The sequence below is a fragment of the Canis lupus genome, chromosome 35 (assembly GCF_011100685.1).
Source record: "Canis lupus familiaris isolate Mischka breed German Shepherd chromosome 35, alternate assembly UU_Cfam_GSD_1.0, whole genome shotgun sequence".
Classification (NCBI taxonomy): domain Eukaryota; kingdom Metazoa; phylum Chordata; class Mammalia; order Carnivora; family Canidae; genus Canis; species Canis lupus.
Genome location: NC_049256.1, coordinates 8,976,839 through 9,002,420, shown reverse-complemented (window position 1 = coordinate 9,002,420; position 25,582 = coordinate 8,976,839). Strand labels below are relative to the sequence as shown.

At 47.2% G+C, this 25,582-nt stretch overlaps 1 protein-coding gene across 1 annotated transcript in view; it reads right to left on the bottom strand.

Moving 5' to 3' along the window:
• Window positions 1-20,269, bottom strand: part of BMP6 (bone morphogenetic protein 6) — a 149,566-nt gene extending 129,297 nt beyond the window's left edge. Inside the window, exon 1 of the mRNA XM_038584127.1 lies at window positions 19,588-20,269. Coding sequence (XP_038440055.1) covers window positions 19,588-20,269 — 682 coding nt within the window. The remainder of the gene's footprint in view (window positions 1-19,587) is intronic.
• Between the last annotated feature and the right edge of the window lie 5,313 nt (window positions 20,270-25,582).

Genomic DNA, 25,582 nt, shown 5'->3' with positions numbered 1-25,582 from the left:
AACAGGCAACGGTTTCTTTGACAATTTATTATTGATCTTGAGCAGTAATTTGTTTCTCCCTAATTCTAAAATCAGACCTGAGACAATTTGCAGAGGTACAATTTTACGGAACATTACGCAGATATGGAAATAGGAATAAAAGGTGGAAAGGGCAAGACAACAAGGTTAATAGAGGAAAATAAATACCATACGATAAAAAGAGAAGTAGTTCTGAGTTTCTTAGTGACCAAAGAATATGAAAACACGATCATTTATACTACTTCAGCATTCATAAAACACAAGTCGTGGTGGGGGGCGAAGGGGAAGCCCCTGAATTTCCCTGATGTTGGCAGTCTGACTCAAGCATAGATTCATATTCTGAAAAGCATATTAATAACATGAAACACCTATGCCCACTACTGCCCGGGGAGGTGCAGTGGCTCATCCGTGGTTGCCTTTGGTAGGTGAAACACACAGTAGGTCACGAGTATCTACAGGAAAGTTATAAGCTCTTGTTACACTGAAGAACAGAGAACCAGTGGCATCGATGTGGGAATTCAAAGTGGTGGTACTAGAGATTTTTCCTCTTTTACTAGGATACCTGACTTGGCTAAATGAAAAAATGGAAATCTTTACATCAGTAGGTGCATCCTCCAGATACCAGCATTAGGACATCACCCTAACACAGTAGCACACTTGTATTTCTAGGGACTGGGACCATCAATGGGTGCAAGAAAACTGTAAGACTATGGAAATTATGGGACTGTGGAATCTCAAAATGATAGGCCTATGGAATTGGAATGTTCCTCGGTACATGCTGATTATTTGGACATTGACAGGGGATCTTAATCATTCAGCCTGGGTAAGCTTAATAGTGGCAAACATCTCCACCCACTCAGAAGCTGACCGTAGGCACAAGCTGACTCATCGAGTATCTCTGGTTCCCATAATCGGTACAGCTCCCAAATGCCCTGCTTTATTTTACCTTATGCTGGTATAGTGCTTTAGCTTATTAAATTTCTCTCAAGCATTACTTCAAGTTCCAGAGAGTACATAATGTCTAAGTTCTTCAGGAAGAATATTTACTGCCTGAAGTTTCCCAGTTGTTGTTTTTTTTTTTTTATGGTTTCCTATCCTTAGCATAAGAGGATGTGTTAAGTTGCATGACACGCAAAGAACCTAAAAATTCTTTGTATTGGCCCCTTACTACAAACAAGTCCAACAGCTGGTAACTTTGCACATAGGTACGTAAAATGTACCAAGCACTGCACTAAGCTTGTTACGTGTAGCGTCTCAACGAAGCCTCACAACCACCCCAAGAACTAAATGCAATTATTATGTGCTGTTTTTACAGGTGACAATACCACACTGACCTAATGCCACCCACTAAGGGATGAAGCCCAAATACAAACGCAGGCCTCCGGCAACTATTGGTATAACCCCTCCAGAAGGCTACCATCCAATCACCAACTGGAGGGATTTCCAAGGGAACAAGAATGCTATCAAAGCCCTCTATATAAATAACATCATACTCCTTTTTTATTGCTGCCCTAACAAATTACCACAAACTTAGCAGCTTAAAACCACCACAGTTCCGTAGGTCAGAAGTCCAACATGGGTCTCACCAGGCTCAAAGCAAGGTGTCAGCAGAAGTGCTTTCCTTTCTGGAAGCTGTAGGGGAGAGTCTGTTTCTTTGCTCATTCAAGTTTGGCAGAATGTAGTTCCTCGCGGTCGTAGAACTGGTGTCCCCATTTCCTTGCTGGCTGTCGGCTGAGGGCCCAGGCCACCACAGCCCTTGGCCTAAGGATCCTTCCTCCATCTTCCAAGCCAGCAACAGTGGGACGAGTCCCTCCCGCACCTGGACCTGCCTCCTCTTCCACTACATCTCTCTGCCTCTTCTGTTGTCTTTAAGGGCCCCTGTGGCTAATCCTCCAGGACCATCTTCCTCGTTTGAAGATGGCTGTTGAGGAATCTTCATTCATTCCCTTCTGCCAAGGAAGGTGACAACAGAACCCTAGGCTAACACCAGGGGCATATGCCATGGAGGCCAGGCTCCATGCACTCCAATACCAGCACTGACCATGGTCACATGTCTAACCCATCTCCCAACCACACAGTTGTCCTGGGTTTTGTGAACTGTGCACTGGGAATAAAAATGCTTAGGAAAAAAAAAAAATGCTTAGGAGCAGGTCCTTATATGATGAGTTAGGGAAGCATCTGAAAGGAGAAGAGCGTGTCACCTGCTTGAATTGACACCAGCTAATTCCCAGCCCCAGAAGAGGACACCTCTTTATCGCGTGACCTGTTACAGGTGTGGGCTGGCCAGCAGAATGGAGACAAACCAGGTGGGAAGTCCAGCTGAATTTCAATCTGGTCAGTCCTTGGGCTGAGCGGCCTGTGAACAAGGCTTTAGTTCACTACTCTCAAGTCTCCTCTTGAGCCAATTAGTTTCAAAAATGGAAACATTCTCCGCAGCTTGACCACGATTCTAAGCTCAAACCGCTGCTTTTAATTGTAAGGAGAAATGAGGGAAAGAGTTCCAGGAAGACCAGGTTAAGTCTATTTAAATGTCTATTTAAATCACCGCATTTCAGATTTTAGTTACTGGAAGTAGCACTTTTTCCACGAGTTATAATCTCTTAGGTGCTATTCGTGAATTTGTCACCTAATTTCCCTTCTTTATTAAACATTCTAAACTTAACTGAAGGAAAGAAAAAAAATTCAAAATACTTTTAAAATTTCAAAAAGCCCCTCGATGCCGCAGATACGCATTAAAGGGGCCGGGCGTGCTTACCCAGACAACTGCAAAAATGTCCTGGCTGGCCTCCCCATCTCCAGCCTCTTCCACACTGCTACCAGAAATATCTTCCTAAGCACACATCAGCCATTCCACAGCCTTCCTGAAAAGTTTTAAGTAGCAACTCACTGCCTACAAAATCAATTCCAAACTCCTCAGAATTGTTTCAATATTCCTCCTTAAGGAATATTGAAGGCCTAAGCCTACCTTTTCGACCTCCTCACCCACCGAGTCCCATATCACCTCCAGGTCCACTTGCCTCAGCTCCAGCACCTCAGACCTCACTATACCCAACGCCCTACCGCCATTCCCCTCATGGTTTCATCAGGCAGGAATGCCTGTGCCTCCCACATCCACCAGCAGAAAGCCAACCCTTCTTTCTACACTCAGCCTGAATGTCATGTCTCCCCATAAATTAATCACCTCCTCCTTGGTGCTCCCATAATATCCTGTTAGCTTTATCACAGACACCACCATATTCTGTTTGGGGTCAGGGTTAGGTGCCCATACGTCTGCCTCCTTCTCTGGAGGCAGCAAGTGCATCTCTCCCTCCCTACTAGAGTCAATGCTTAGCCTGGTGCCCTGAGGGAGCTCCGTACACATACGGGACAACCAAATTAAATCTGTCATTTCTACACTGATGACACTCCCTGGGCTTAAGGAACTTTTTTGTCAGGGTATGTCACCCAGTGCCTCAGATCCCATTCTATCCGAGGCACACTGTCACTGTATCTTCCAGAATTTAAAAGGATGTGACAATAGAACCTATATACTTTTGCCTTCATGTGCTATATGGGAACTTTTTAATAAACAGATTTCTTTTTCCTTTTGCATTCTTTGGGGGGGGGGGTGGTATGTAAAATATCACTGTAAAATCTTTCCACTTTTCTGTTTGTTTGGAGTTTTTCACAATAAAATGTTGGCAAAAATTAAAAGATGAACTGCAACTTGGAATTTGCTTCCTCAAGAAAGGTGTAGAAGTAAATCAAAATATTTGCAGAAATCAACATGGAGGAAGCCAAGAATTCATTGTGGAACTGTAAATGAAAAGCACTTAGGTAAGAGTTTGGTAAAACATGTTTGCTGCCCAGTAGGAAAAAGTATGTACTGTAGTTGACCTTAGAGAATCATGGAAATAAATCTCTCATTCCAGCGAAATGTTCTAGTGACATATTTTATTTTTGTAGCGTTAACAGGGCTACCCCGGTTGTCTCTGTGGTTTTAGTGATGCAAGGTGGTACTTCAGGAGAAGTTTCGATTCTGAGTTCAGGTTCCTATGAGCCAGGCCCCGAGCACCAGAAGGGCCATGAAAATGTAACACCCAATGAGACAGATCAAGTGCATGAGAAAGAGCAGGCATCTCTACTGTCCTGAAAACCCAGGTGAAAAAAAAGTCAAGGCGATGACCCATTTGCTTTAGGAAAGAGTGTCTACTATCATCCCACATTGAGACAACAGAAGTTAGACGATGGACCACAGACACAAGATAAATTGTGACAATAACAAGAGCTGGCCAGGTGGGAAAAAAAAAGTGAGAGGACAGAGATTACAACAGCCAAGATACCTTAACCTTAGAAATCCTGAATAATGCAACATTATACACTATTACTTATTCCTAAACACAGCCAAAAAAAAAAAAACAGTCAAGATATGGAAACAATCTAAGTATCCATGGACAGATGAATGGTAAAAGGATTGTGATATGTGCAGTGGAGTATTATTTGGTCTTAAAAAAGGAAACCCTGATACACCATAGATGAACCTGGTGGACATTACGCTAAGTGAAATAAGTCGGGCACAGAGAGACAAACACTACATGATACCACTTATATATGGAATCTAATGAAACAAACCCAAGCCAAGAGTAGAGTGGTGGTTGCAGGGGCTGGGGCAGGCGTACATGGAAATGGGACGACGTTGGTCATAGGGTATGAACTTTGTTACACGTGTTGAATTCTAGAGATCTAACGGATAGCATGGTGACTATATAGTTAATACTGTGCTGAAATACCTGAAATGTGCTGGAAGGGTAGATCTCAGGTGTTCTCACCACATACACACAGAGAAAATGATGATAAAACTATAAAACATGATGGACACGTTCATTAGCTTGATTGTGGTGATCGTTTCACAATCAATTGCGTCAAATCATCATCATGCACACCTTCAATATATACAATCTCTATTTGTCACTAATACTTCAATAAAGTTGAGGGGAAAAAAAACCCTGCCGAATTGGGTGGGAGTCAGGTAAAGGGAATATATACTATATAATAATACCTCCCTCTACATTTATACATATCTTAAAATTATAAAATATGCAAGGTCATCACTGACAAATAGGAATCTGAAGTCATCTCCTATCCCTCTTGGCCAGACTCTCACAGTTCATCAGACAAAATGTGGAGAACTGGATCTGCCCCTTTGATGGCCGGTATCAGCTCTGTCTCTCTCCCTCGGACAAGTGTCAGCTCTGTCTCTGTCCCTCGGACAACTCCTCTCATCCTAAGGCTACTATCTATCACGGAAATGAAAGTGGTTATGTCTTGCATACTCTGGTAGGGAGAGCAAAGTTTAAGTGGGGGGGGGGGGATGTTTTCTGTTCCAGGACCTACCTGTCTCATTACACATAATTTAAGTACTGAAGAGCTGTTTAATTTTAAACAACTTTTATAACAGTCTATAAAAAAAGAGAAACATCACATCTTGCATGTGCTTACTACAATTTGACATTTTTTCCGACCTATTTGGACATGCTTGTGCCTACTTAGGCAGTCTCCCTGGATCGGCCGCTCAGAGATGAATTCTAATTTGTTTCACCAACGCTCTGGAAATACAGTGAGGCAATAACGCACGTCTGTTCGGGCAACCAACCAAGAGACCACCCTCCCCCTGGCCAGACCTCTCTGCTCCTGGGTAGGGGTATCTCAACCCTGCCCATGGCTTTGATCTGTCTTTGGGTTTTAAATGCTCCCTGTTGCCTAGTGGGGAGCTAAGTGAGTTTGCTTCAATAGACATTATGTCACCCCCTCAGCCCTTACATAAACAGAGTGTCTAACACCTTCGCGATGTAAGCCAAGCCATCGAGCCTGAAGTAGAGGCTGACAAGATAAGTATTTTGTGTCGGCACCTGCAGGCGTCGTGCCTCCTCGCATGCAAGCTTTCTGCATGGCACAACCAGGAAATTTAAATTCAGACTCAGCAGCAATTCTTTCTGACTCCTATTAATACTTATTAAAGTTATAATGACATCAGACAGAGGGAAAATAATATTTCTTCTTCCTGAGGGCTTTTTGTTTCCCCTAAACCATCTAGAAAGTCACAGAACATAAAGCCTAAAGGGAGAAGGCAAGGTCCCTTTTTTAGAACTGCTGTTGCAAACAGAAAGAAGTTAAAGAGCATTTCTCTTATCTGCAAGGTGTTTCACAGTTTATAATTCTCTCACTCAAATGTTTGAAGTTATTGGTGAAGAGACAAAGAAGACACGCATACACCCAGTTTTATTTTTGGACAAGCAGACCTTTGTGAGCGCTTATTCAGGATCAAAAAGATTAAGGTGCCAGGTTAGGTACTTGGGGGTGGGAGGTGTCAAGATGAATAAAATATTACACAATAATGAATCTTAGAAGTTGCAGCTGAAGATGATTTGCCCAAATCTGGGCCAACCCTGGAATTCAAGGTTCCCACACCCTTCCTGTGAGCCACACGGAGCTCATGTGCAAAGGCACATCTGAAGTTACCAAGCTGCTCTGTGGCATTCTGCACACAAGGGAAGGCTCCAAACATTCTTCCAAAGGGTCATGGCATGTGGGTGAGCCCCTGTCAGAAAGGCTACCAGGATGAGATGGCATTTGAACCCAGGGCTAAAGGGTAGAATGGAGAATGTGGAAATGGGCAGTTGTGCAATATCATCGTTAAAACTCGGGAGAAATAAAGGCCAAGAGGAGGCAATCACTGGGAGACTGGTTAACAGAAGGAGAACACACACAAAGATGGGTGCAGGAGGGAAAGCTCAAAGGGGTGGGAATCAGAGGGGCATTGGGGCTTTATTCAGGACACCAAGAGGATCCAGGGAAGGGAGGGCTGGGAGGGCAGAAAGACGAGCCAGCAGAGATGCATGAGTGGGTTAGCCAGGGATGAGAGAGCACACAGAAGTCTAGGCCAACGTCACCGAGACCTCATGCAGGGAACCTGGGGAAAAAATGGAGAAAACCGGTGGAAGAGAAAGATCTCTGAAGCAGAAACAGCAAGCCTAGCCATTGGCTGGATGTGGGAGGAGGGCAGAGATTGAGGCCTCATCCTGGTGCCCAGCTCCCTGGTTCCCAGACCCTGGTAGATTCCCACACCAAATGCCCCAGAGCCTGCCAGGTCCAAGAATTTGCTCCTTAACAAATACTCGAGATCTGTGCTGACCCACAACTGTCACCAGCCCACAACAAGTACAAAAGTGAAAGCCATTCAGTTTGACAGTAATTCAGTAATTTCCTATCAATAGAATCCAATAATGCAAGATTGAGGGTTGATTTTATATGGATTTGGGTTTTTTTTTTCATTTCACTTTTCTAATAACTCATTTTTGGTGGATCTTAACAAAAGCATAGGTCCACAGAAATTAAAAATAAAACCAAAAAAACTGGTTCTTGTGCAAAGGTAGCTTGAAGAGCACAGTGCCAAAGGGTTCTGGAGCCACATCACGCCTGGACCACACTCTGAATACAAAGGGCAGAGAAAGAGAAAGGAACACATCCACAGGTGCTCAGCACAGACAGACCTCCGCTGGCTCACTCTGGCCCTCTGACTACCCCAACTGCTGGACTCCCCATCCCCCTGGCCCACACTCAACCACCAGGCCACATCACCTCTGTGGCAGGGCACTGAAAGCCTGGCACCTGCCTGACATCATGCCCTGTGGTCACATCTCATCTCCTGAGTCCCGTACCTGGGTGTGCTCCCCCAGCCCCCGACCCCATGGCTATCTCAGCCCCATGGGTAGGTTTAATGCCACATGCCAACCCTTCTCAATCTTTTGCTGCTTTTCAGGAAATGTCCCAAAATACAGCAGGAATCTATAGGATAGACAAAGAACCAAGAGGGAGCAAGTAGCATTACAGAAGCTAAGGAGAAATTTTTTTTTTCCCTTATGGCTAGCTGTATGGTCCTTTCAGAGGAGGGGGTGGTCAAAAGGTCTCAAAGTGACAAAGTCTTGTGGAAAGCAAGACGACAACCTGGGACAGCAGAGTGATGGGGACAGAAGTCAAGGGGAAAGGAGAAAGTGGGTAGAAAGGCAAAAGCAGCTTCCCTTGGTCCAGAATTAGGACATGGCCAGTAACTTCATGAAGCTATTCCATTATGAGACCTGAGCTATTAGGAACATTAATACAACTCCAAGTAACTTTCTCCAAATTCTCCCCTATCTTCCTATCTACTAATATTCAGTATGAGTTTGCAGCTATGAAAGTCTCGGTTTTTGCCTTGTTGAGATAATAGGATAATAAGTGACATCAGTCATTCTTCCAGGCAAAGACCATAAAGAAATACAATACTTATGTTTTCTTGCAAAAAAAAAAAAAATGTAGTTTCCACTTAAACTTACAGAACATTTGGAGAAGGATGAGCATAGGGGAAAAGTTAGGGGTAAATTGGAGTCTACTTTCATAAATTTCTTGGACTTGTGCCCTACCTAAATTGCCAGAATTTAAAACAGAAACACAGGAAAGCATCTTTGTGATGTTTTCCAGAAGGATCAAATCTTTTAAACTTGAGTATTTAGAAACAAGATGTCAACAGGATCGCTAACAACCCAAAAGTACCCCTGTATGCTTGATCTCGAAATTAGAAAAGATTATTTGCCTATTTTTGCTATTATTTCCTAAAATAAATATGGGAGGTGAGCTATAGGATAAAAGCCAATCACAGCTGCAGAGAGCAAGCTTGACCCCAGGAAGGCTTGACCCCCACAGTTCTCTGTTCCAAGATAACCATTCACAAACATCTTCAGCAAATTCCTTTCTTCAGGATGTTCAAAGCTTGTGAGATGAATGCACGAAGAGCAACGTCATCCATGAAAAACGGGGATTTTCACTGAAGTTCCTGTGTGTTAGGATTATTTCATTCCCCAGCATAGGCAAGTGTATAAAAGAATAGCTCAGGATATTTCATTATCTTGACTGTGGTGGTGGTTTCACAGGTACGTGTCTGTGTCAACACTCATCAAGGCGTACGCTTGAAATAAGCAGCTTAGTCTATCAAGAAAGCGGATTTAAAAAATAAAGCATCATTCAGAGAAACGCAACAGGGCAGGTTCCCAGTGTTGAGTTCTGACACTCTCTCCTTGGAGCTTCTCTGTGTTCCACTGAGTTAAGAGGTCATGGCCACCAAGAATCCAACCAGGGAAAGCAAAATCCCTGCAAGTGTTTACAACGGAGGGGATTTAATGTGGGGAGCAGGTGGTGTGGAAAGCTGTGACAGAGTCAAGCAGCCAAACAGGTTATGGCGAGACACAAACCCGTGGCTTGGCAGAAGCAGGAGGCCACATCCACCCTCAGGAAAGGGAGTGCCCCCTGGAGGGGGGGGGGGGGGCGCCTGCAAGAGGTGGAATAAGGCAGCCCCTTCCAGAAACAGCTGGAGTCCCAGAAGAGCAAGGAGCAGCTAGCCTGGGGTCCCACCCCCTGCTTCACAAAGACGACCGGGGGAAAGTTCAGGAGTGGATCTGGGGGCGTAGAGGCCTGAGTCTGACACAGAAAGCACTTACAGAGCAAAAGAGAATTCAGAGAAAACCCTATTAAAGCAAATAGGCAGACTTCTTCACTGCTGGGCTGGTCAGAGCTTTAATGCACCGGTAGACCTGTAACTCTCAGAGGGGAAAGAGATATAAATGAGATTTCTCCATGATCATCTTCTGCAGGACATTTTGGAAGAGTAGTGTTCCACAAAACACTATTTGGAAAATGCTGATCTAGCCAACGCTCTCACATTTTACACACGAGGAAAGCTATTTTACGAGGAAGAAGACAAAGAAATTCCCTAAGTGGCTTGAACAAGATAGGATAAAAAGAGACAGCATAGAGACTAGAGCATAAATTCAAGCATCCTAAATCTTAATCATGTACTCTTTCCCCAAGTCTACATTGAATTGGCCATAAGTACTTTTCAGCACCATTAAGAAAACCAGCAACTTAACCATTCTAGGGGCTGATGGGTCATTTTGCTTGTATAACATCACCAGACTCATGGGCAAGCATATGAATCTGCTGTGTTAGGTCAATGACCAACCAAAGGCATCAACACTATGAGGAAAGAACAGAGAGGAAAGAGGAAATTAATGCAACGGAGTTGCCAAATTTACTAATAGGAAGAAAAGGGAAAAGCAGAAGAGAGAAGGAAGCTATCCTCCACTGGGGACCTAACTACATCCCTGAAGCCATGTTAGATTCCACATCTTGTAATGAGGATAACAAATGTGCGTGCCTAACAATAGGCGTCAAATGCCCTCAACTAAGCAAATGAAATAACCAAGGTGCCGGGATTTGTGGGAGCAGTTCCCAAAGCTGGTGTTAAGGGATTCCACTGTACACAGATCCCCATAAAAATGCAAAGGCCTATTCCATGGCCCCCTGGGACAAGTGCAACGCTCCAAAGGTCTTTGGCTGAGGCACTTAGGTCCTCCTCGCTATTCTTAGTCCTGCCCTGTGGTGTCCTATCACTTAGGGCTCCATCAAGCTTCTATCCTACCAGAGGGCTGTACTCAAACCACAGCACGTCCTAAGTCAGACGTTACGGACCCAAGCTAAACTTCTCAAGCGCGTTGATACCTCCAGGGCCCCAAGATCTCCCTCCTTTTTGAGAGGTTTCATTGTGAGTGGGGGAAGGAGTGGGGAGGCAGGGGGATTGAGCTAGAATTTGGTATAAAATGGAGGGTTGCATGAGAATTGAGAATTCATGAAGTGTCTCACCTGTACAATGCTTATATATATTTAAAAAAAAAATACCCACAAGTTCCCAAAACATCTCCAATTGCTGTTTGTTCAACAGCAACCTTTTAGAGTTATGTTATTTTCTTATTTACCATTTATCTGTGTTGCCCTATCTCACAGAAAACAGCTCAAAGAAAATAAGCTTAATCTATATATCACTTAACAAAGACATCTGGATTTATGGGGTGTCCATTAATTTAGTGTTAATCTAATCAAAACAGTCTCTCCTGAGAAAATCTTTTAAGGTCCCCTGATCCTGCCTTTAGGGCCAGTAAAACGTATTTTTGTGAGTTTCTCAATCCAAAGGCACTCTAAGTTCTAATATGTTTTCAGAAAGGAAGGAAAAATATTTCATCTCTCCCTTAACCCACCCCCCAAATTTCAATAATTTTCAAGCACAGAATTCCTATAATTCTTGTCCATTCTTCAGGCTTGACTCCCCCAAATCCTGCAGAGCATGGATCAAACAGGGCACAAGCCAGGGAGAAATTTAATCGCTCATATCTCTGCCTAAGGGATTGTCTAGGTACTATGGTGACAGACACCTCAATGAAAGTATGTGGAGGAAAAAAGATTTTTAAACTCCCAGACTTAAAAAAAAAAGGTGGGAGGAGGGATTTCTAATGGATTTGGGGTCAACACACACAGAAGCACAAAATAAGGTCTACGGAGTCCATCGAAATCCTTATTTATACACCAATGTGGTAAGACCACAGAAACAAAACATTATTCAACAAAGGCATTTTGTTTTTTTCCCCCCACAAAACTGCCGATTTTGAATTTTCATATTCCCGTTGGTTTGTTTTTCTGGTTACATGTACAGCTTCTCCACGGAGGAGCTTAAGGGCGGTGAAATGACTCTGGGTGATACCATAATGAGAGATATAGGTCCTCCATCAGTCCGAACCCAGGGAATGTTTGAAATCAAGAGTGAACCCTAAGGTGATCAATGAAATTGGGGTGCTAATGATGATCAAGGTCGGTTCCTCAAGTATAATGTTGACAGCAACCCAGGCAATGGTTATGGGGGCGAGGAGTACATGGGAAATCTCCGGACCTTCCACTCAATCATGCTATAGACCTCAAACTGCTCTAAAAAATATAAAGTCCATGTATATGTTTTCAAATGCACAGCTTCTCCGTTAACTTACTCTGACATGGGAGTGTTCAAATAAAACCTGGGGAAAAAAAAAACGAAGTAAAACTACTAGCACCTGATTTTGTAGTTTACAAAGCTCTGTCTTTAGAGTATTTCAACGTAATTCATAGATGTGAACGAGGGGAGAGGAAAGAACTGGTGTCAATTATACAAAATCTCCCAACCTAATCAGCACCTAAACTCGCTCACACCAACGACAGGGTTATTAGCTCACGCTCTGCTGATGCACGAATCAGAATTTTTTTGCCAGCCTGTGTTCATGGACAGGAAGCCAACAAGACTGTAAACACAGGAACAACAATCAACACACACAGATGTCTGAGGCTGGAAGTCACATTCGGGACAAGGTGAAAAGGGTAAGTGGCAGGAGAGTCATAATAAGGATGGAGGCGGATATCAAAGTTCAGTGTGTAGAGGGCTCAGGGCCCGGCTCGGCTCGGGAGACACTGTTTTCTGCCTGCGGCAGAGCCTCGAACTCACCCCACCCCACCCACCCACCCACCCCCACCGAGCTCTCGGATGATGAGAAAACAATCTGAGCCAAAAAAAAAAAAAAAAAAAAAAAATCAGCAAAACGAAGCAAGGACGTCTGAGGCCCAGCCTGTCCAGCAGGATCAGTAATCAAGGGCGTGTGCCCGTGAATCTGAAAGTCAGGAAGGCAGCCCCGCTCGGAACCAGAACCTCATTCTGCAAAAATGTCTGAAGGGGAGTCTTCTATCCAGTCATCTGGGACTGGGCTAGAGATAACAAGACCGTGGGGACCCATCAAGGAATTACCTGATGTCATTTAGATACCACTGCTATTATAAACCCAATCTTTTAAGAATGGACTCGGGAAGGGCAGGAAGAGAATCAGTGCCTGGAGATATCAGCTGAACAATGCCACTCATAGCAACCTGGATTTCAACTCACTTTCAGAGCAGAGAACAATTCTTTGGGGTCCTCAGTGCTGCGGCATGCCAAACAAGGGGATATTTATAGACATGCCCTGCTTTTTCTTTTCCAAAAGCTGAGTTCTAGGAGAGAATGCTACCCACGAAGAGAAAACCCACAAAATTCCAGATCTGAGCTTCCCCACCTCTCGCCCAGGGCAGTGCTCTTGCATGCTTTTGTAATTTCTCCTTAATTATCCACTCCTGCCTGACCAGTGGCTCTATGGCCCTATTCCTCTGATGTATTAAGGATCTCTGTGGTTGTCCCTCAGCCTTAAGATATAACAGCAGTGAAGAAAGGGTCCTGACTAAATCAAACAAATTTAACTGCAGAGAAGTGATTAAATGATATGCAAAAGCCTTTAAAGCTCTAAATCCTATGATCTATGGGTAATAGATTTACCAAAAATCCCAAACTTCCTATTTAGGATAGTGAAAACCTTGCTTTAAAATGGGGGGTCTGGGGGACGCCTGAGTGGCTCAGCAGTTGAGCGCCTGCCTTCAGCCCAGGGTGTGATCCTGGAGTCCCAGGATGGAGTCCCACATCGGGCTCCCTGCATGGAGCCTGCTTCTCCCTCTGCCTATGTCTCTGCCTCTGCCTGTCTCTCATGGATAAATAAATAAAATCCTTAAAAAAAAAAAAAAAAATAGGAGGTCTGTTGCTTGGGCACCTGGGTGGCTCAGTGGATGAGTAGACACTCATCAAGCCTTTGGTTTGGTCATGATCCCGGGGTCCTGGGATAGAGTCCCACATTAGGCTCCCTGCAGGAAGCCTGCTTCTCCCTCTGTAGGTCTCTGCCTTTCTGTGTCTCTCATGAAGACTTAAAAAAAAATAAAATGGGGGGAGGGGTCTGTTGCTTGGGCATGTTTCCCCAGATAAAACAATGTTATGGAAGGGAGCCATGTCCCCAGCCAGCTCCAGAGTCTAATTTTATACATAGGGGACTGAAATACTATATTTACAGTGGAAAAAAAAATGACAGAGAACAAAAAAATCCCATCAACTTCAGTGAACTACAATTATTTTCTAATGCTTCCAAGAGGAAGATGAGCAGCTACAACTCTAAGTTCTGAGGATTTCTGACGCTCTCAAAAACTTCAGAAGGGTGATGGCCCTGCTCCTTGAGTGAGTCCTGCTTGCATTAAAAAGAATGGTTTTCCTTCTCCTTGATTTAACTGTCACCACTTTCCTATATTCCAGGTAAGACTGGAGCCAATCTCCAGCTTCCCAGTTTCCAGAGGGCAAGGGTTGAAAGACAGCACAGCCAGGGGGTTAGAGGCAGTGGGGGTGTTATTAGAGGAGAGAAGGGGCTTGAATAAAAGCAGCAAGCTGTCACGATGAAAACAGAGGAAAAGGCGTCAGGTTTTTGTCAAGAATACAAGAGAAGTGGGCAGCTGTGCCCCACACCAGGCCCTGGGGCACTGCTGCTTCGTTGGGCTTGGCCATGGCCACCGCCATGAGGGTGGGCACAGAAAGGTTAATGTGTGACAGCTGTTTACATCCAGGAGGACTCTGTCAATTGTTCATCTCTCAGAGTTTCTATACTGATTTCTACTCCTTTCACTTAGGTATTTATGGAAGTTTCTAGCCAGGAACACAATCGTCTGATGAAAATCCCTATTGCCTGCTTTCCTTCCCTATTCTTTGGAAGGGCCAAAGAATATGAGGTGACTAAAACTCAAGCAAGAGGAAAGATAGAAAAAGCAGGATGAGGCTCAGTATAGAAAAATTAAGAGAAAGCTGTCCTGGCTTTATATTAAGAAAAAAATAAGCATTCCATGCACTAATTTTCAAATACAGGAAGGGAGGGCAGAGAGTGAAGGACAGACTTGTGGAAAAAAAAAAAAATCAAAGAACGCTGGTGAATCATCCAAGAAATGTTGCCCTCTTCGTTTTTGTTTTTGTTTTGTTTTTAAGATTTTATTTGTTCAGAGACAGAGGCAGAGACACTGGCAGAGGGAGAAGCGGGCTCCCCCGAGGGGGGAGCCCCATGTGGGACAGGATCCCAGGACCCCTGGCATCAAGACCTGAGCCAAAGGCAGATGCTCAAACACTGAGCCACCCAGGTGCCCCTTTGTGTTCCTTTTCTAATTCAGCTCTTGCAAGTGACGGTGAGGCAGGATGTCAGGGCTGTCATCTTCGGGAGTCTGCTAACCAACCACCGTTGACACCCACAAGCACCCACCCACCCCCGTATTTAAGTAAAATATCACTTTGGAATCCAACGTTTAAAGTCGCTCAACTCTGAAAACTGTGAGGGCACTTTCTGAATAAAGTGTTGAATGTCATTCCTGCTCCCCTCCCCCGACACACGGATTTTTCTATCAGTAGGAATCCTTCCTCCAAGCTAATCAGAGGTGGGCTCTTCAGGAGAGGAACTAAGCATGATTCAGCACATTTAAAAAGGACTTATACCCATTCTTAGAAGGACAACCAGAGGAAACACCATCTGAGGTCGAAACAATGATATCTGCTTGCCCTTTGATCTGAGTTTAAGAACACTTTGTACAACTTTTTTTTGTTGTTGTTGAAATACCACTATTTGAAATTTCTTTAGGACATCTCCTGCTCCTTTGAACCACACTCTGGCAACCAAATTCTCCAAATTACATTCGCTGTGAGTAGCTTGCAGGCAGGGATTTATTTTCTGCTAACAAAAATCTTCATAAGTACAGGCAGCCTCCATGAAAAATAGTACCACTGATCCTATGTTTATGAGAAAAAGACAGTACAGTGTATCTGGTTACAAATACAAGTAGGGAGTATTCCATTTTTCTTCTAATTTATGTTTCCCAAGGGTAATTTTGTTCAGAAGATTGCCAGTATTTTTAGTACAATAAGTTTCTTGTTACTTGTACTAATACATACTGATTCCCTTTTCTGAGCATAATTTGAGTTTTTTTATTTCATTTTTACCCTAGCATCTAGAGATCAACACCTCATTAATTCAAAATAAATGAAGTCTGAAATGCAGAGATTTAAGGAAACCTCTGCACCACTCTTAAATGTGATGCACATCAGAAATACACATATGAGTAACTAACCAAAAAAAAGGTGCATTAATAAAGCATTAAGATAGACATCAGATGCCATTAACTTCCACGTCCTAAATAAATGCCTTTACTTCAAATGTCTTTGACTTAACAGAAATCAGGTATATGATTTCCAAATAATCAGACCTTCCAGATTACTGAAATAGGAATTTTAAATGAAGGATAGGTCTTTCTTTTCATTAATTCAGTCTTTATTAAGCATCTTCTATGGGCTCAGCATGATAGTAAGACTAAGGTTTCAATGGTGGATAAAGCCTGACTGCCTTTTGAGGCTGCCACCCAGAGGAGTGACGAGTAAGCAAATTTTAAAAAGAAAAAAAAAAAAAAATACTCGTGATTAGCCCGAGCAAAGGGAATAAGCAGAGTTCTGTGACTGTAAAGAAGTGGGGGGGTTGGGCGGGGGGTGAAGACAGCACGGTTTTCTATAGAGGGGTTAGAGAAGGCTTTTCTAAGAAGGTGAATTTTAAGTCCTAAAGGATATTTCAGGATACTTCTCCAAGGTCACCAAATTGGCAGGCCTGCTTATGGGACTGCCAAGACATTTTTAGCATTGGAAAACAAGCAGAAAATGGCATCTGTGGCCCTGAATGAATGCACCCACCCGTCCAGGCACCCTGCACACCAGCCAGTTGGTGCTACCGAGGTTACACACCTCCAGCCTATTCACCCAGGGCATTTAAGACAGTCAACTTCAACAACAGTGACCTGGTCGAGGGACCAGCATTTGGGATCTGTGGGAGCGACTTAATTGTTGATTCATACTTCCTGATGGCCACTCTGGCTGAGAAGGCTCAGGATGTTTTAAATGTGTTTCATGAGTAAATTGTTCTCTCTTCTCAGGGAAAAAAGATGTTTACAACTATGTGTCACTTTCTCATACTTTCAGTTTATTTACCTGACTCACTCAGGGTAAAAGTACTTTAAAACCTGTAACTTTCTGTAGGTTCTTAAATGAGTCCTGTGATGCAGCAGCTACCATGCCCCGGACATGGAAATCTGCAGAATTCTCCCAACATCCTTATTCAAATAATCCATACTGCTAAGCAATTACTTTCTTCAAATGAACTGTCCTCATGCTCAGAGTTATGATAATCAGATTTTATCACATTTTAGCCTCTCATTCTGAAATCCTCTTTCCTACAGCTAAATGGATTAAGATTAAACAGAATTGCTGGACTGGCAGGTGGCATGGCTTGTGACTTGGATTCTACTTACCTGGAAAAGGTCTCCCCCCCATCCTCATTCCACACCCGCCCATGTGGACTCCACAGCTGGACCTACAGATAGTGACAACTTGTAGACGGAAAGCCCAGTGCTATGACAGGAGGGGCTTGGGGCAGAGTTTCCTACCCAGGAATCTCTGCCAGTTCCACATTAGCCTGTCCCAGGCCTGAAATGACACTTCTGTGGAATTCTCTTGGAGTTTCTCCATGTTGTTTTTTTGGAACCTTGAAGTTTCCCTTATGAGAAATATAAGTTAAGCCATCACCTTAGCAGGCTTAGTTGAAAACCAGCTCCAAGCAGTGTGACTCAGAACCAATGTGTACCTGTAGACCAGGAAAGGTCAGACAAGCAAGGAACGAGGAGAATTTAGAGGTCTTTAAACACAGTAAATGTCACCATCCTTTACAAACTTTGCCTCAAGCCAACTCTAACAATTGCAAATAGCACCTTGGCAATGGTTCCCCAATACTGGATTCACATGAGGAATCTTTAAAACTACAGATACCCGGCTTCCACCCCAGACACGGGTTTAATCGATATGAGGCACCCCCTGAGCATCTTGACTTTTAAGACCCCCCAGGTGATTCTAATGTGCAGCACTAACATAAGGAAGCCCTGCTTTTAATATTTGACTCGGATAACCTTAATCTCCATCAGACATCAGGATCTCCTGTGTCCATGATGGCACATTAGAAATACCAAAGGTTCTTTAAAAAAAAAAAAAAAAATTACCAGAGGCCACCCCCAAAGACTCTGACTTAGTTGCTCTGGGAGCAGCCCCAGCATCCCTTAGGTGCCCCAGGTGATGCTAATGGACAGCTAAGGTTAGCGCTCTGGTCTAATAAGCCCAGGAACTGTTCTCCGGAGACTGTAAATGAGTCTCCATCAAAGAGCCAGAAGTACCATTCTTCCACTTTGCCCAGGTTGGGACTACCCCGAGTGGTAATAAAACATCTTCCCCCAAGGCTGTCAGGACACCAGGGAGGGGGATGGCAAGAGATGGAATTCACTAAGCCACAAGAAGCCGGGAAGGCAGCAGAGTAAGAAGAGCGCTGGCCCTCCACACCGTCCCTCCCTGCAAACTTTACTGACTGCAGTCAGTCCGTAGAAGGCTTCCTGGAGATGCCTCAACCTTGGATTTGATTCCAATAAATTGTGAAAAACCCTACCCAATCAGTACTCCTGGCGCTGCAAGTAGCCAGATTGGCAGGCCTTGAGCCTCCACTCCCTGTGAGATTCTGTTTCATGAATTTCCCAGGAGGATTTCTGCACCGGTTGGATGCCAAGGGGACCTCCCCCTTGGGCCCCCATTCCTTTCTTCCCCCAAAGCCCAGCAGAGCTGAGAACCATCTCATAGACACAGTGATCGTTCAAGTAAATAATGTCAAAGGACAGACGTCTTTGACATGGCTCTGACAAGCGGCTGGTAACCCACTCTGGGGCCTGGGCAGGGCCACGCGTCTCACACGGGAAGGGAAGTGCGCGGACACCCCCCTCCCCCGGAGGTGACCACTGCGCCCCCACATCGCCCTGCCCAGAACGCATCCCCTACATCCCTGATCTACGCTGAGTCACTTTATGAATGAGCAGTAGCACAGATCAGACGCACTGATCCTGGAGGAGGAGAAAAAAAAGAAAAAAAAAAAGTTTTCCTTGCTCTCACTTAGATGAGAAAACTCGAGGGAAAAAAAAAAAAAAAAAAAAAGGCTATGTGACTCCGTCCGGGTTTGCCACAGAACATTTGTGGCGGAGCCCGATTTAGCCGCCCTTGAGTTTCCATTCTGTTGCCTGGCAACCAGTTCAGACCAGCTCAGCGCCCAGCCCCGGCCCCTAACCCGCACCCTTTCTCTGCCCGTGCGGCTCGGGGAGCAGCGATCCGAAAAAAGTTCAGGCTTTAGGGGCGCCGGCCAACGGCACGTGAGCTAAGGGCCTGGGTGGGCTCCCCCTGGCTGGGCTGGGATCCGCTCCCAAACCCGCGCGAACCCCGTCTGGCACGCCTTCCCAGGTCCGGCCTGCACCTTCTCCTGCAACCCCTCCCTCCCTCCCCCCGAATCCGCGGGTACCACTTAACGCGCTCACGCCAAGTTCCCAAAGTGCTCGGCTGCGGCTACCAGACGCCCTACAAGGTCCCGGTGGGGAAACTCGCACTCGGAGCTTTGAGGGTGCAAAAGGAAGGGGGGGGGGGGGTGAAGCGTGTTGAGAGCCTTGTGCTTCCCAGCGGGCTACACCCGGGCGGGCCTTCCGTGCTCAAGCCCAGCTAACCTGGCCCGGGCCCGGGCTTGCTGCAACGCCGCAGCCCGAGAGCCCGCGCCCCCCGCGCCCCCCGCGCCCCGCGCAGCGCACGTGCAGCCGCCGCCGCGCAGGTGTCGGGAGCGCAGCCCGCCCGCCCTCGCATCCCCGCGCACCTGGGGCGGGGGGGGGGCGCCCCTCCACCCGCCGGGCCCGGGCCCCGCTACCCCGGATCCTTACCCAGGTTCACGAAGCTCATGACCATGTCGGCGTCGTTGAGGAAGGCGCTGTCCTGCGCGCTGGTCAGTGCGGACGCGCCGCCGCCGCCGCCGCCGCCGCCGCCGGGTCCCGCGGCCACGAGGCTCCTGCCGCCGACCGGGGGCGCCGCGCCGGGGGGCGGCCGCCGGGGCGGGGACGAGCCGGCCCCTCCGCGGGGCCCGCGCGGCCGCCTCTGCTCGCCCGCCTCCCAGCCCTCGTCGTCGGCGGCGGCCAGGGCGTTGTACAGATCCAGCATGAAGAGCGGCGCGGACTTCAGCCGCCCGGGAGGGGGCTCCCCGCGAGGCTGCTGCTGCGGGAACGCCGCGGGCTGCGGCGGCGGGAGGCCGTGCAGGGGCCGGGGCCGGTGCGGGAGCCCCAGCACCGACAGGATCTCCTTCTGCATCTCGCGCTTCTCGTGCGTCTTGAGGCGCCGGTAGAGGAAGCCGGAGGAGGAGGAGGAGGAGGTGGAGGAGGCGGAGGAGGACGGCGGCGGCGGCGGCGGCGGCGTGGGCTCCGCGTGGCCCGGGCTCCCGCCGTCCCCCAGCAGCGCCCCCCCGGCGGCGGCGGCGGCGGCGGCGGCGGCGGCGGGCAGAGGCGGGGGCCCGCAGCAGCTGCACAGCAGCCCCCACCACCAGCACAGCCACGGCGCCCGCGGCCCCAGCATCCCCGCCCGGCCGGGCTGGCCCCGCGGGGCGCGCAGCGGCGGAGCGCGGCCGGAGCGCGGCCGCTGTGGCCCTCGGCGTGAGCAGCCCCCGCCACCTCTCGGCGGGCTCGCTTCCCCTTCCTGGCCCTCAGTCCTTATCTCTCATCGTCCCGGGGGCGCCCCCGAGTGCCCGGGCTGGAGGGGAGGCGGCGGGGGCGCGGGCCCCTCGGAGGCGCAAGGTCCGGGCCAGGTGCGTCCGAGCCGGGCCGCGCTGCAGCCGGCGGCCTCGCTCTCGCCCGCGGGCGGGTCACGGCGCGGTCACCGTCGGGCCTCGCGGCCCGCGCACGTGCGCCGTCCCGCGCCCTCCGGGCGGCTCAGCAGCCGGGGCGGGCGGCCGGCAGCATCCCCGCGCGCCTCTGCGGGGCTCGCACGGCCGCCGGGGACCCCCGCCCGTCCGCCGCGGCGCCCCGAGGGGCCAGCCTTCTCCGCCACGCTGAACTTCCCCGCTCGCAGACTCCGCGCCCCTCGACTCTCGGCACCGCCGCTCGGCCCCGCGGGCGGAGGCGGCGCGGCTCTCGGCGCAGGGCTCTCGGGGCTGCCCCGCCGCCCCCGCGCGCGACCTCGCAGCCTCCGGCTCCGGGCGCCGCGCTCCCCGCAGGGCCAACGTGGGCTCTCTGGTGCGCGTCTCGCTCAGGTACCGCACTCCAGCCCGGGAGGCCCCGCCCCCCGCGGTGACGGACAGGCCGGCAGCCAATGGCGGGGCGCGCCTCGCCCGCATTTGAATAGGCCCGCCCCCTTCTTTCACCCTCCCTCTCCGGGGAGGCGTCGCCCGGGCCGCGCGTCGGTTGCGAGTCCCGGGAATTCTCCCGGAGGCGCCCAAAGTAGGTCGACGGGTCCGCACCCTAAGGGAAACCCGCCGTCGTTTGCCATCGCCTGAGAGGCCTCACGGGATGCTCTCGGTACATAAAAGCAGAATCAGCTGCTAAGTCACTGCCACCTGTATTAACAGAGGAACAGCAGCGATAGTTCCTATTACTTAGTGTCTTTTTATGGGTGTTCAGCGGACACGTGACTGCCGAAGGCAGCTGCGGGAAGCGGGGACACACCCTCCGACAAGCTGCTGGCAAAAGGGCCACGGAGGGGGGGGCCAAAGTGGAAGCCAGAGCCAGGGTCCTGGGGGTTTGGGGGCCGCATACCCTGATGGATCTCTTGATTTGGGCCCTGCCTTGGCTTCTCAGGCTAGTATCTTAAAGGAAGGGGTGGGGGGGTAATTAGGTAAATATAACAGAAAAGCCACCCTCTGCTTGTGGTAATGTTTCAGGGCTTCTCCAGTTTTTCTGTTAACTTTTCATTTTAATGCATCGAGATACAATAAGGCCTTTCGTGAATTATTATAGATAATTCCAGCGCAGGTAGGGGCTTGGCGTGTTCCCATTCAGGGTGATGGACACGGGTGCTGAGCGTTGCCGGCAGCACTAGACAAGATCAAGCGGAGAGGACACATGTTGCGCTTGCATGACAGGTATACTTCCCAGTCATGGAGAGGGCCCAAGCATCAGCACCACCATCTGCCATTCAGGATGCAAATCCTCTTGCTCTCACACTATGAGATCTATGGATCTAGAAACAAATTCACTTAAAACACTAGGATCTTTTACTTGGCGAAAAGTACATGAATCAGAAAAGGAAAACTTCGCTGACAGTCTTAGTTCGCACAGTCCAAGGCATCTCTGAGCCCGTCCAAATAGACATAAACTGTGGGATTCATGGACTTCAAAGATCATGGGGTTTCTGCTGATTGACATCCGATAAGCGCCTCTGATTTCAAAGAATCTATTTTTTCATGGGGAAGGGTGTTCACCTCCCCCCATCCACTGAACTGCTCTTTCTCCCCTCTGGGCCCAGACGCAGTGATCATTTAGTCTTTAATTCCACAAATTTAATTTATTAATTCAAGTTTAATTCTAAGAGTGAAGTCTTTAGTTCTACAAAGGTCCATAGCCATTGACCTCAGGCAACACAGCTTCAACAGCACTGAAGGCTGATCTTCAGCAGGGATTCTTTTCATGTGAAAAGAAAATATATCACTACTTGGTCTGGGATGTCAGGATCCTTAGAATTTAAAAGCTTCCATCACTTCTTTCTCCTCTATGGGACTTGTTTGGGCATAAAATCATTGCAGTGCATAAAAATCACAGCAGCCAAGAGCTCTGATCAAAAGATCTGAAATCTCAGCAAGTGTATGTAGGCTTCCTGCCAAGACCCTTCTCCTTTCTCAAACATAGTCACACCTTCGTCCTAAGACGTCTAGTGAGACACAAGCAGAGTAAAAAGCAGTTCCAACCTATGAGGCAGTGGGGAAAGTACTGGAAAGCTGTAAAACCCCTGAGCATAGACAAGGGCACCTAGGTAGGGCTGTGCCATTTAAAACACAAAGATAGGTTGTGACCCATCTATTATATGTGCACTTATTGTATATGCACATACGATCTTGTGGAGAGCACTATATAGGTGTACACACGTACAATCTTCCCTTTATCCTAAATATTTGGTTAGAAGTAGATAGACCTTGTGACCCGGGTTGAAATGGCACTGAATGTATCAAACATCTGAGCAAGAGTCCTGAATTGAGTCTGCCATGAGCCTCCCATCCCCATCAAGATGACCTCTCAGTTCCTGTTGAATAGTGCTGGAAAAGGAGGCGCCCCCAGATGATGAACACAGGAGCACACAAGTCTTGTAAGAGCCAGAGGGGGAAAATATGTGAAATGAAACATGACAATGACCCTGAGGGCAGTGACATTCAGCTGAAGGCCACAGAAGAGGGGGTGCTCTCTTCATGTCCCCACCACTCCCAACAGGTGCACGTGTTTGCAGGAAAACACTAGAAAACACCCTTGGAGTGGATAGTGGGGCAGAGGGGGGATAAAGAGATGCAGCTCTAACATTTTCATAACCTCGAAATTTTCCAAGACCGCTGGATCTCTAACCCACCACCTCACCCAGTCCCGCTTCTCTGACCCCTCCCCAGCACCCCCTGAGAAGTCTCAGGTTAAAGAGCTGGAAAAAGTCCAGATGTGATTCCGGAAGGATGGAATCAAGGGAGAAGGAGCAAGTGTGGTTGGGAGTCTGCTGGAAATGTGTGAATTGACTAGAGAAAAATCAGAGGTAACTTCGCCCCCTGCAGGACACTAAAAGATTACCTCCCCTTCCTCGGTGCCAGAACAACCTTCATTAAGTTCTCTGTATGTGTCTCCAAAACATCTGGGTGGAAAGAGGAGGAATTCGGTCAAGAAGCCGGATGTGGGAGCCAATCCACATCAAACATCTGGTTGCTTGGCTGACATCTCATGCAGATGGCCTTCAGTTTTCTGGAAATAGGTTGCCTGTCCCACTCCCGCCCATCTAATGAAGGAATGAGGAACCCTCACCATAAAACACAGGTTTATCCCCTGACTTCAGTGATGCTGCAGAGAGGGTGAGAATCCCATACCTGGGTGTTATTAATGCACTGGGTAATTCACACAACAAACTCCTTAGGACAGCAGTTCTTTTAGGAGGATTTCTGTTACACATTTAAAATACACACGGCCAAATTATTTCTATTTTTAAAAGACGCTGTTTACTAATTTAAATATCTCACACTCTACACTTCCCTTTGAATTATATCATTAGCAACAAACTGCAATTGCCATCTTTGATTTTATCCTAAACCACGCATCGTCCTCTTTGAATGGTCTTGCAGATGCAAGGAGGCTCCTTCTAGAATGAAGTTAAGTGTCATATCTTATGTTGCTCTTGTGTCAAGGAGCCTGAGGTTCCATTACCTTGAATCCTTGGGAAATTCCACTTAAAATACTGAATTTTCATCTCTCCTGTTCGTGTAAAGATGTGATTATTTCTTATATGCTCTGATTTTAAAAACGTCAATTTGGACTTGAGTGAAAAGGAAATATGGTGAGTAAATGTTTGCAGAGTGTGAGAGATGAAACTTTGAGAGTTAAATACTGCTTTTGAAAGCTACACCTGTAAAGCAGCCTTCAAAATACATGTCTCATCCAAAAGTCTGTGCTAGCAGTTACATCCACTCACACTTTCCTTTCTCTGTCAACTATTCAAAAATGCTGGGCATTCACACTTCAAAATATCATTCGAGCCATCATATTTTCCTACTCATGAAGGACATCTGGTGGCAAAGTGAAAAACTAATACATAAATCTGTTTCCAGAGATTTTTTTTTTTTCCACACTGTAACCCAAATGGCAAATCTGTTACTTGTGTGTGCTTCAAACTTTTTGGCCAAGCTCAGATCTTTATCGTCCTAGGATTTAGGCTGTCTACATAATATTAAGCAACAGGTCTTTAAAAACATCCAAATGATTAAATGGTTTTTAAATGTTTCATTGGATAATGTACATGTGCAGACTAAGTCTTAAACTTTTTTTTTACTGAGCAAAACAATGCTTAAGACATTTCCATGACTAGTTCTACTATCCCCGAAGAGTTCTGTTCCAAGAAATCATTGGACACTTGGCTCCACGGGGGAGTGCCTGAGGCTCCACAGCCTGTGCTGGCCTCTGAGCTTCCCTCCATTCTGTGGTCCCCTCTGTACCCCATGTCCTCAGTGTGTCTCTTGTGGCAACTAGGAGTCTCTATGAAAATATGACATTACCGTGCTGCCAATTCCCTTAACTAACCGTGCCGTAAGCAATGATGTGTGGGGGCCGGGGAAAACCACACTGACGGGGTAAAATCAGATCAAAATAAAAGTCAGGACCATCTCTAAAAGAAGAAGAGAAAGTCTAAAAAGATGTGTGCCACTGGGAAAGGCAGGTGTTTACACTAATCTCCCAGACTGCATTCATTCAACAAATATTTGAATGCCTAGAGTGTGTCAGGCAGACAAAGATCCCTGCCCTCATAGATTCTAGAAGGGCGGACATGAACAATCAATGGGACAACTAAGAAAATATGGGAGGCAGGATGTTGTCCCCATGATTCCTACCTATAGTGTTACACCTGCGAATATGTGACCTTCTGGTGCAAAGGGGACTTTGCAGATGGAATTAAGATGGGAAAACAGGTGATGTTACATTGGGAAGACTCTCCTGGATTATCTGAGTGGGCCCAATGTAATCACAAGGATCCTTAAAAGTAGAAAAGAAAGGCAGAAGAGATGTGGTAGCCTGAGAGGGACTCGGCCTGCCTGGGCTGGCTTTGAGGGCGAAGGGGAGTGCAGGTGTCCTCCAGAAGCAGAGCGCAAACCTCGACCAACAGATGGCTAGAAAAGAGTGACTTCAATCTCACCTCTGAATTCTGTCAACAACCTGAACA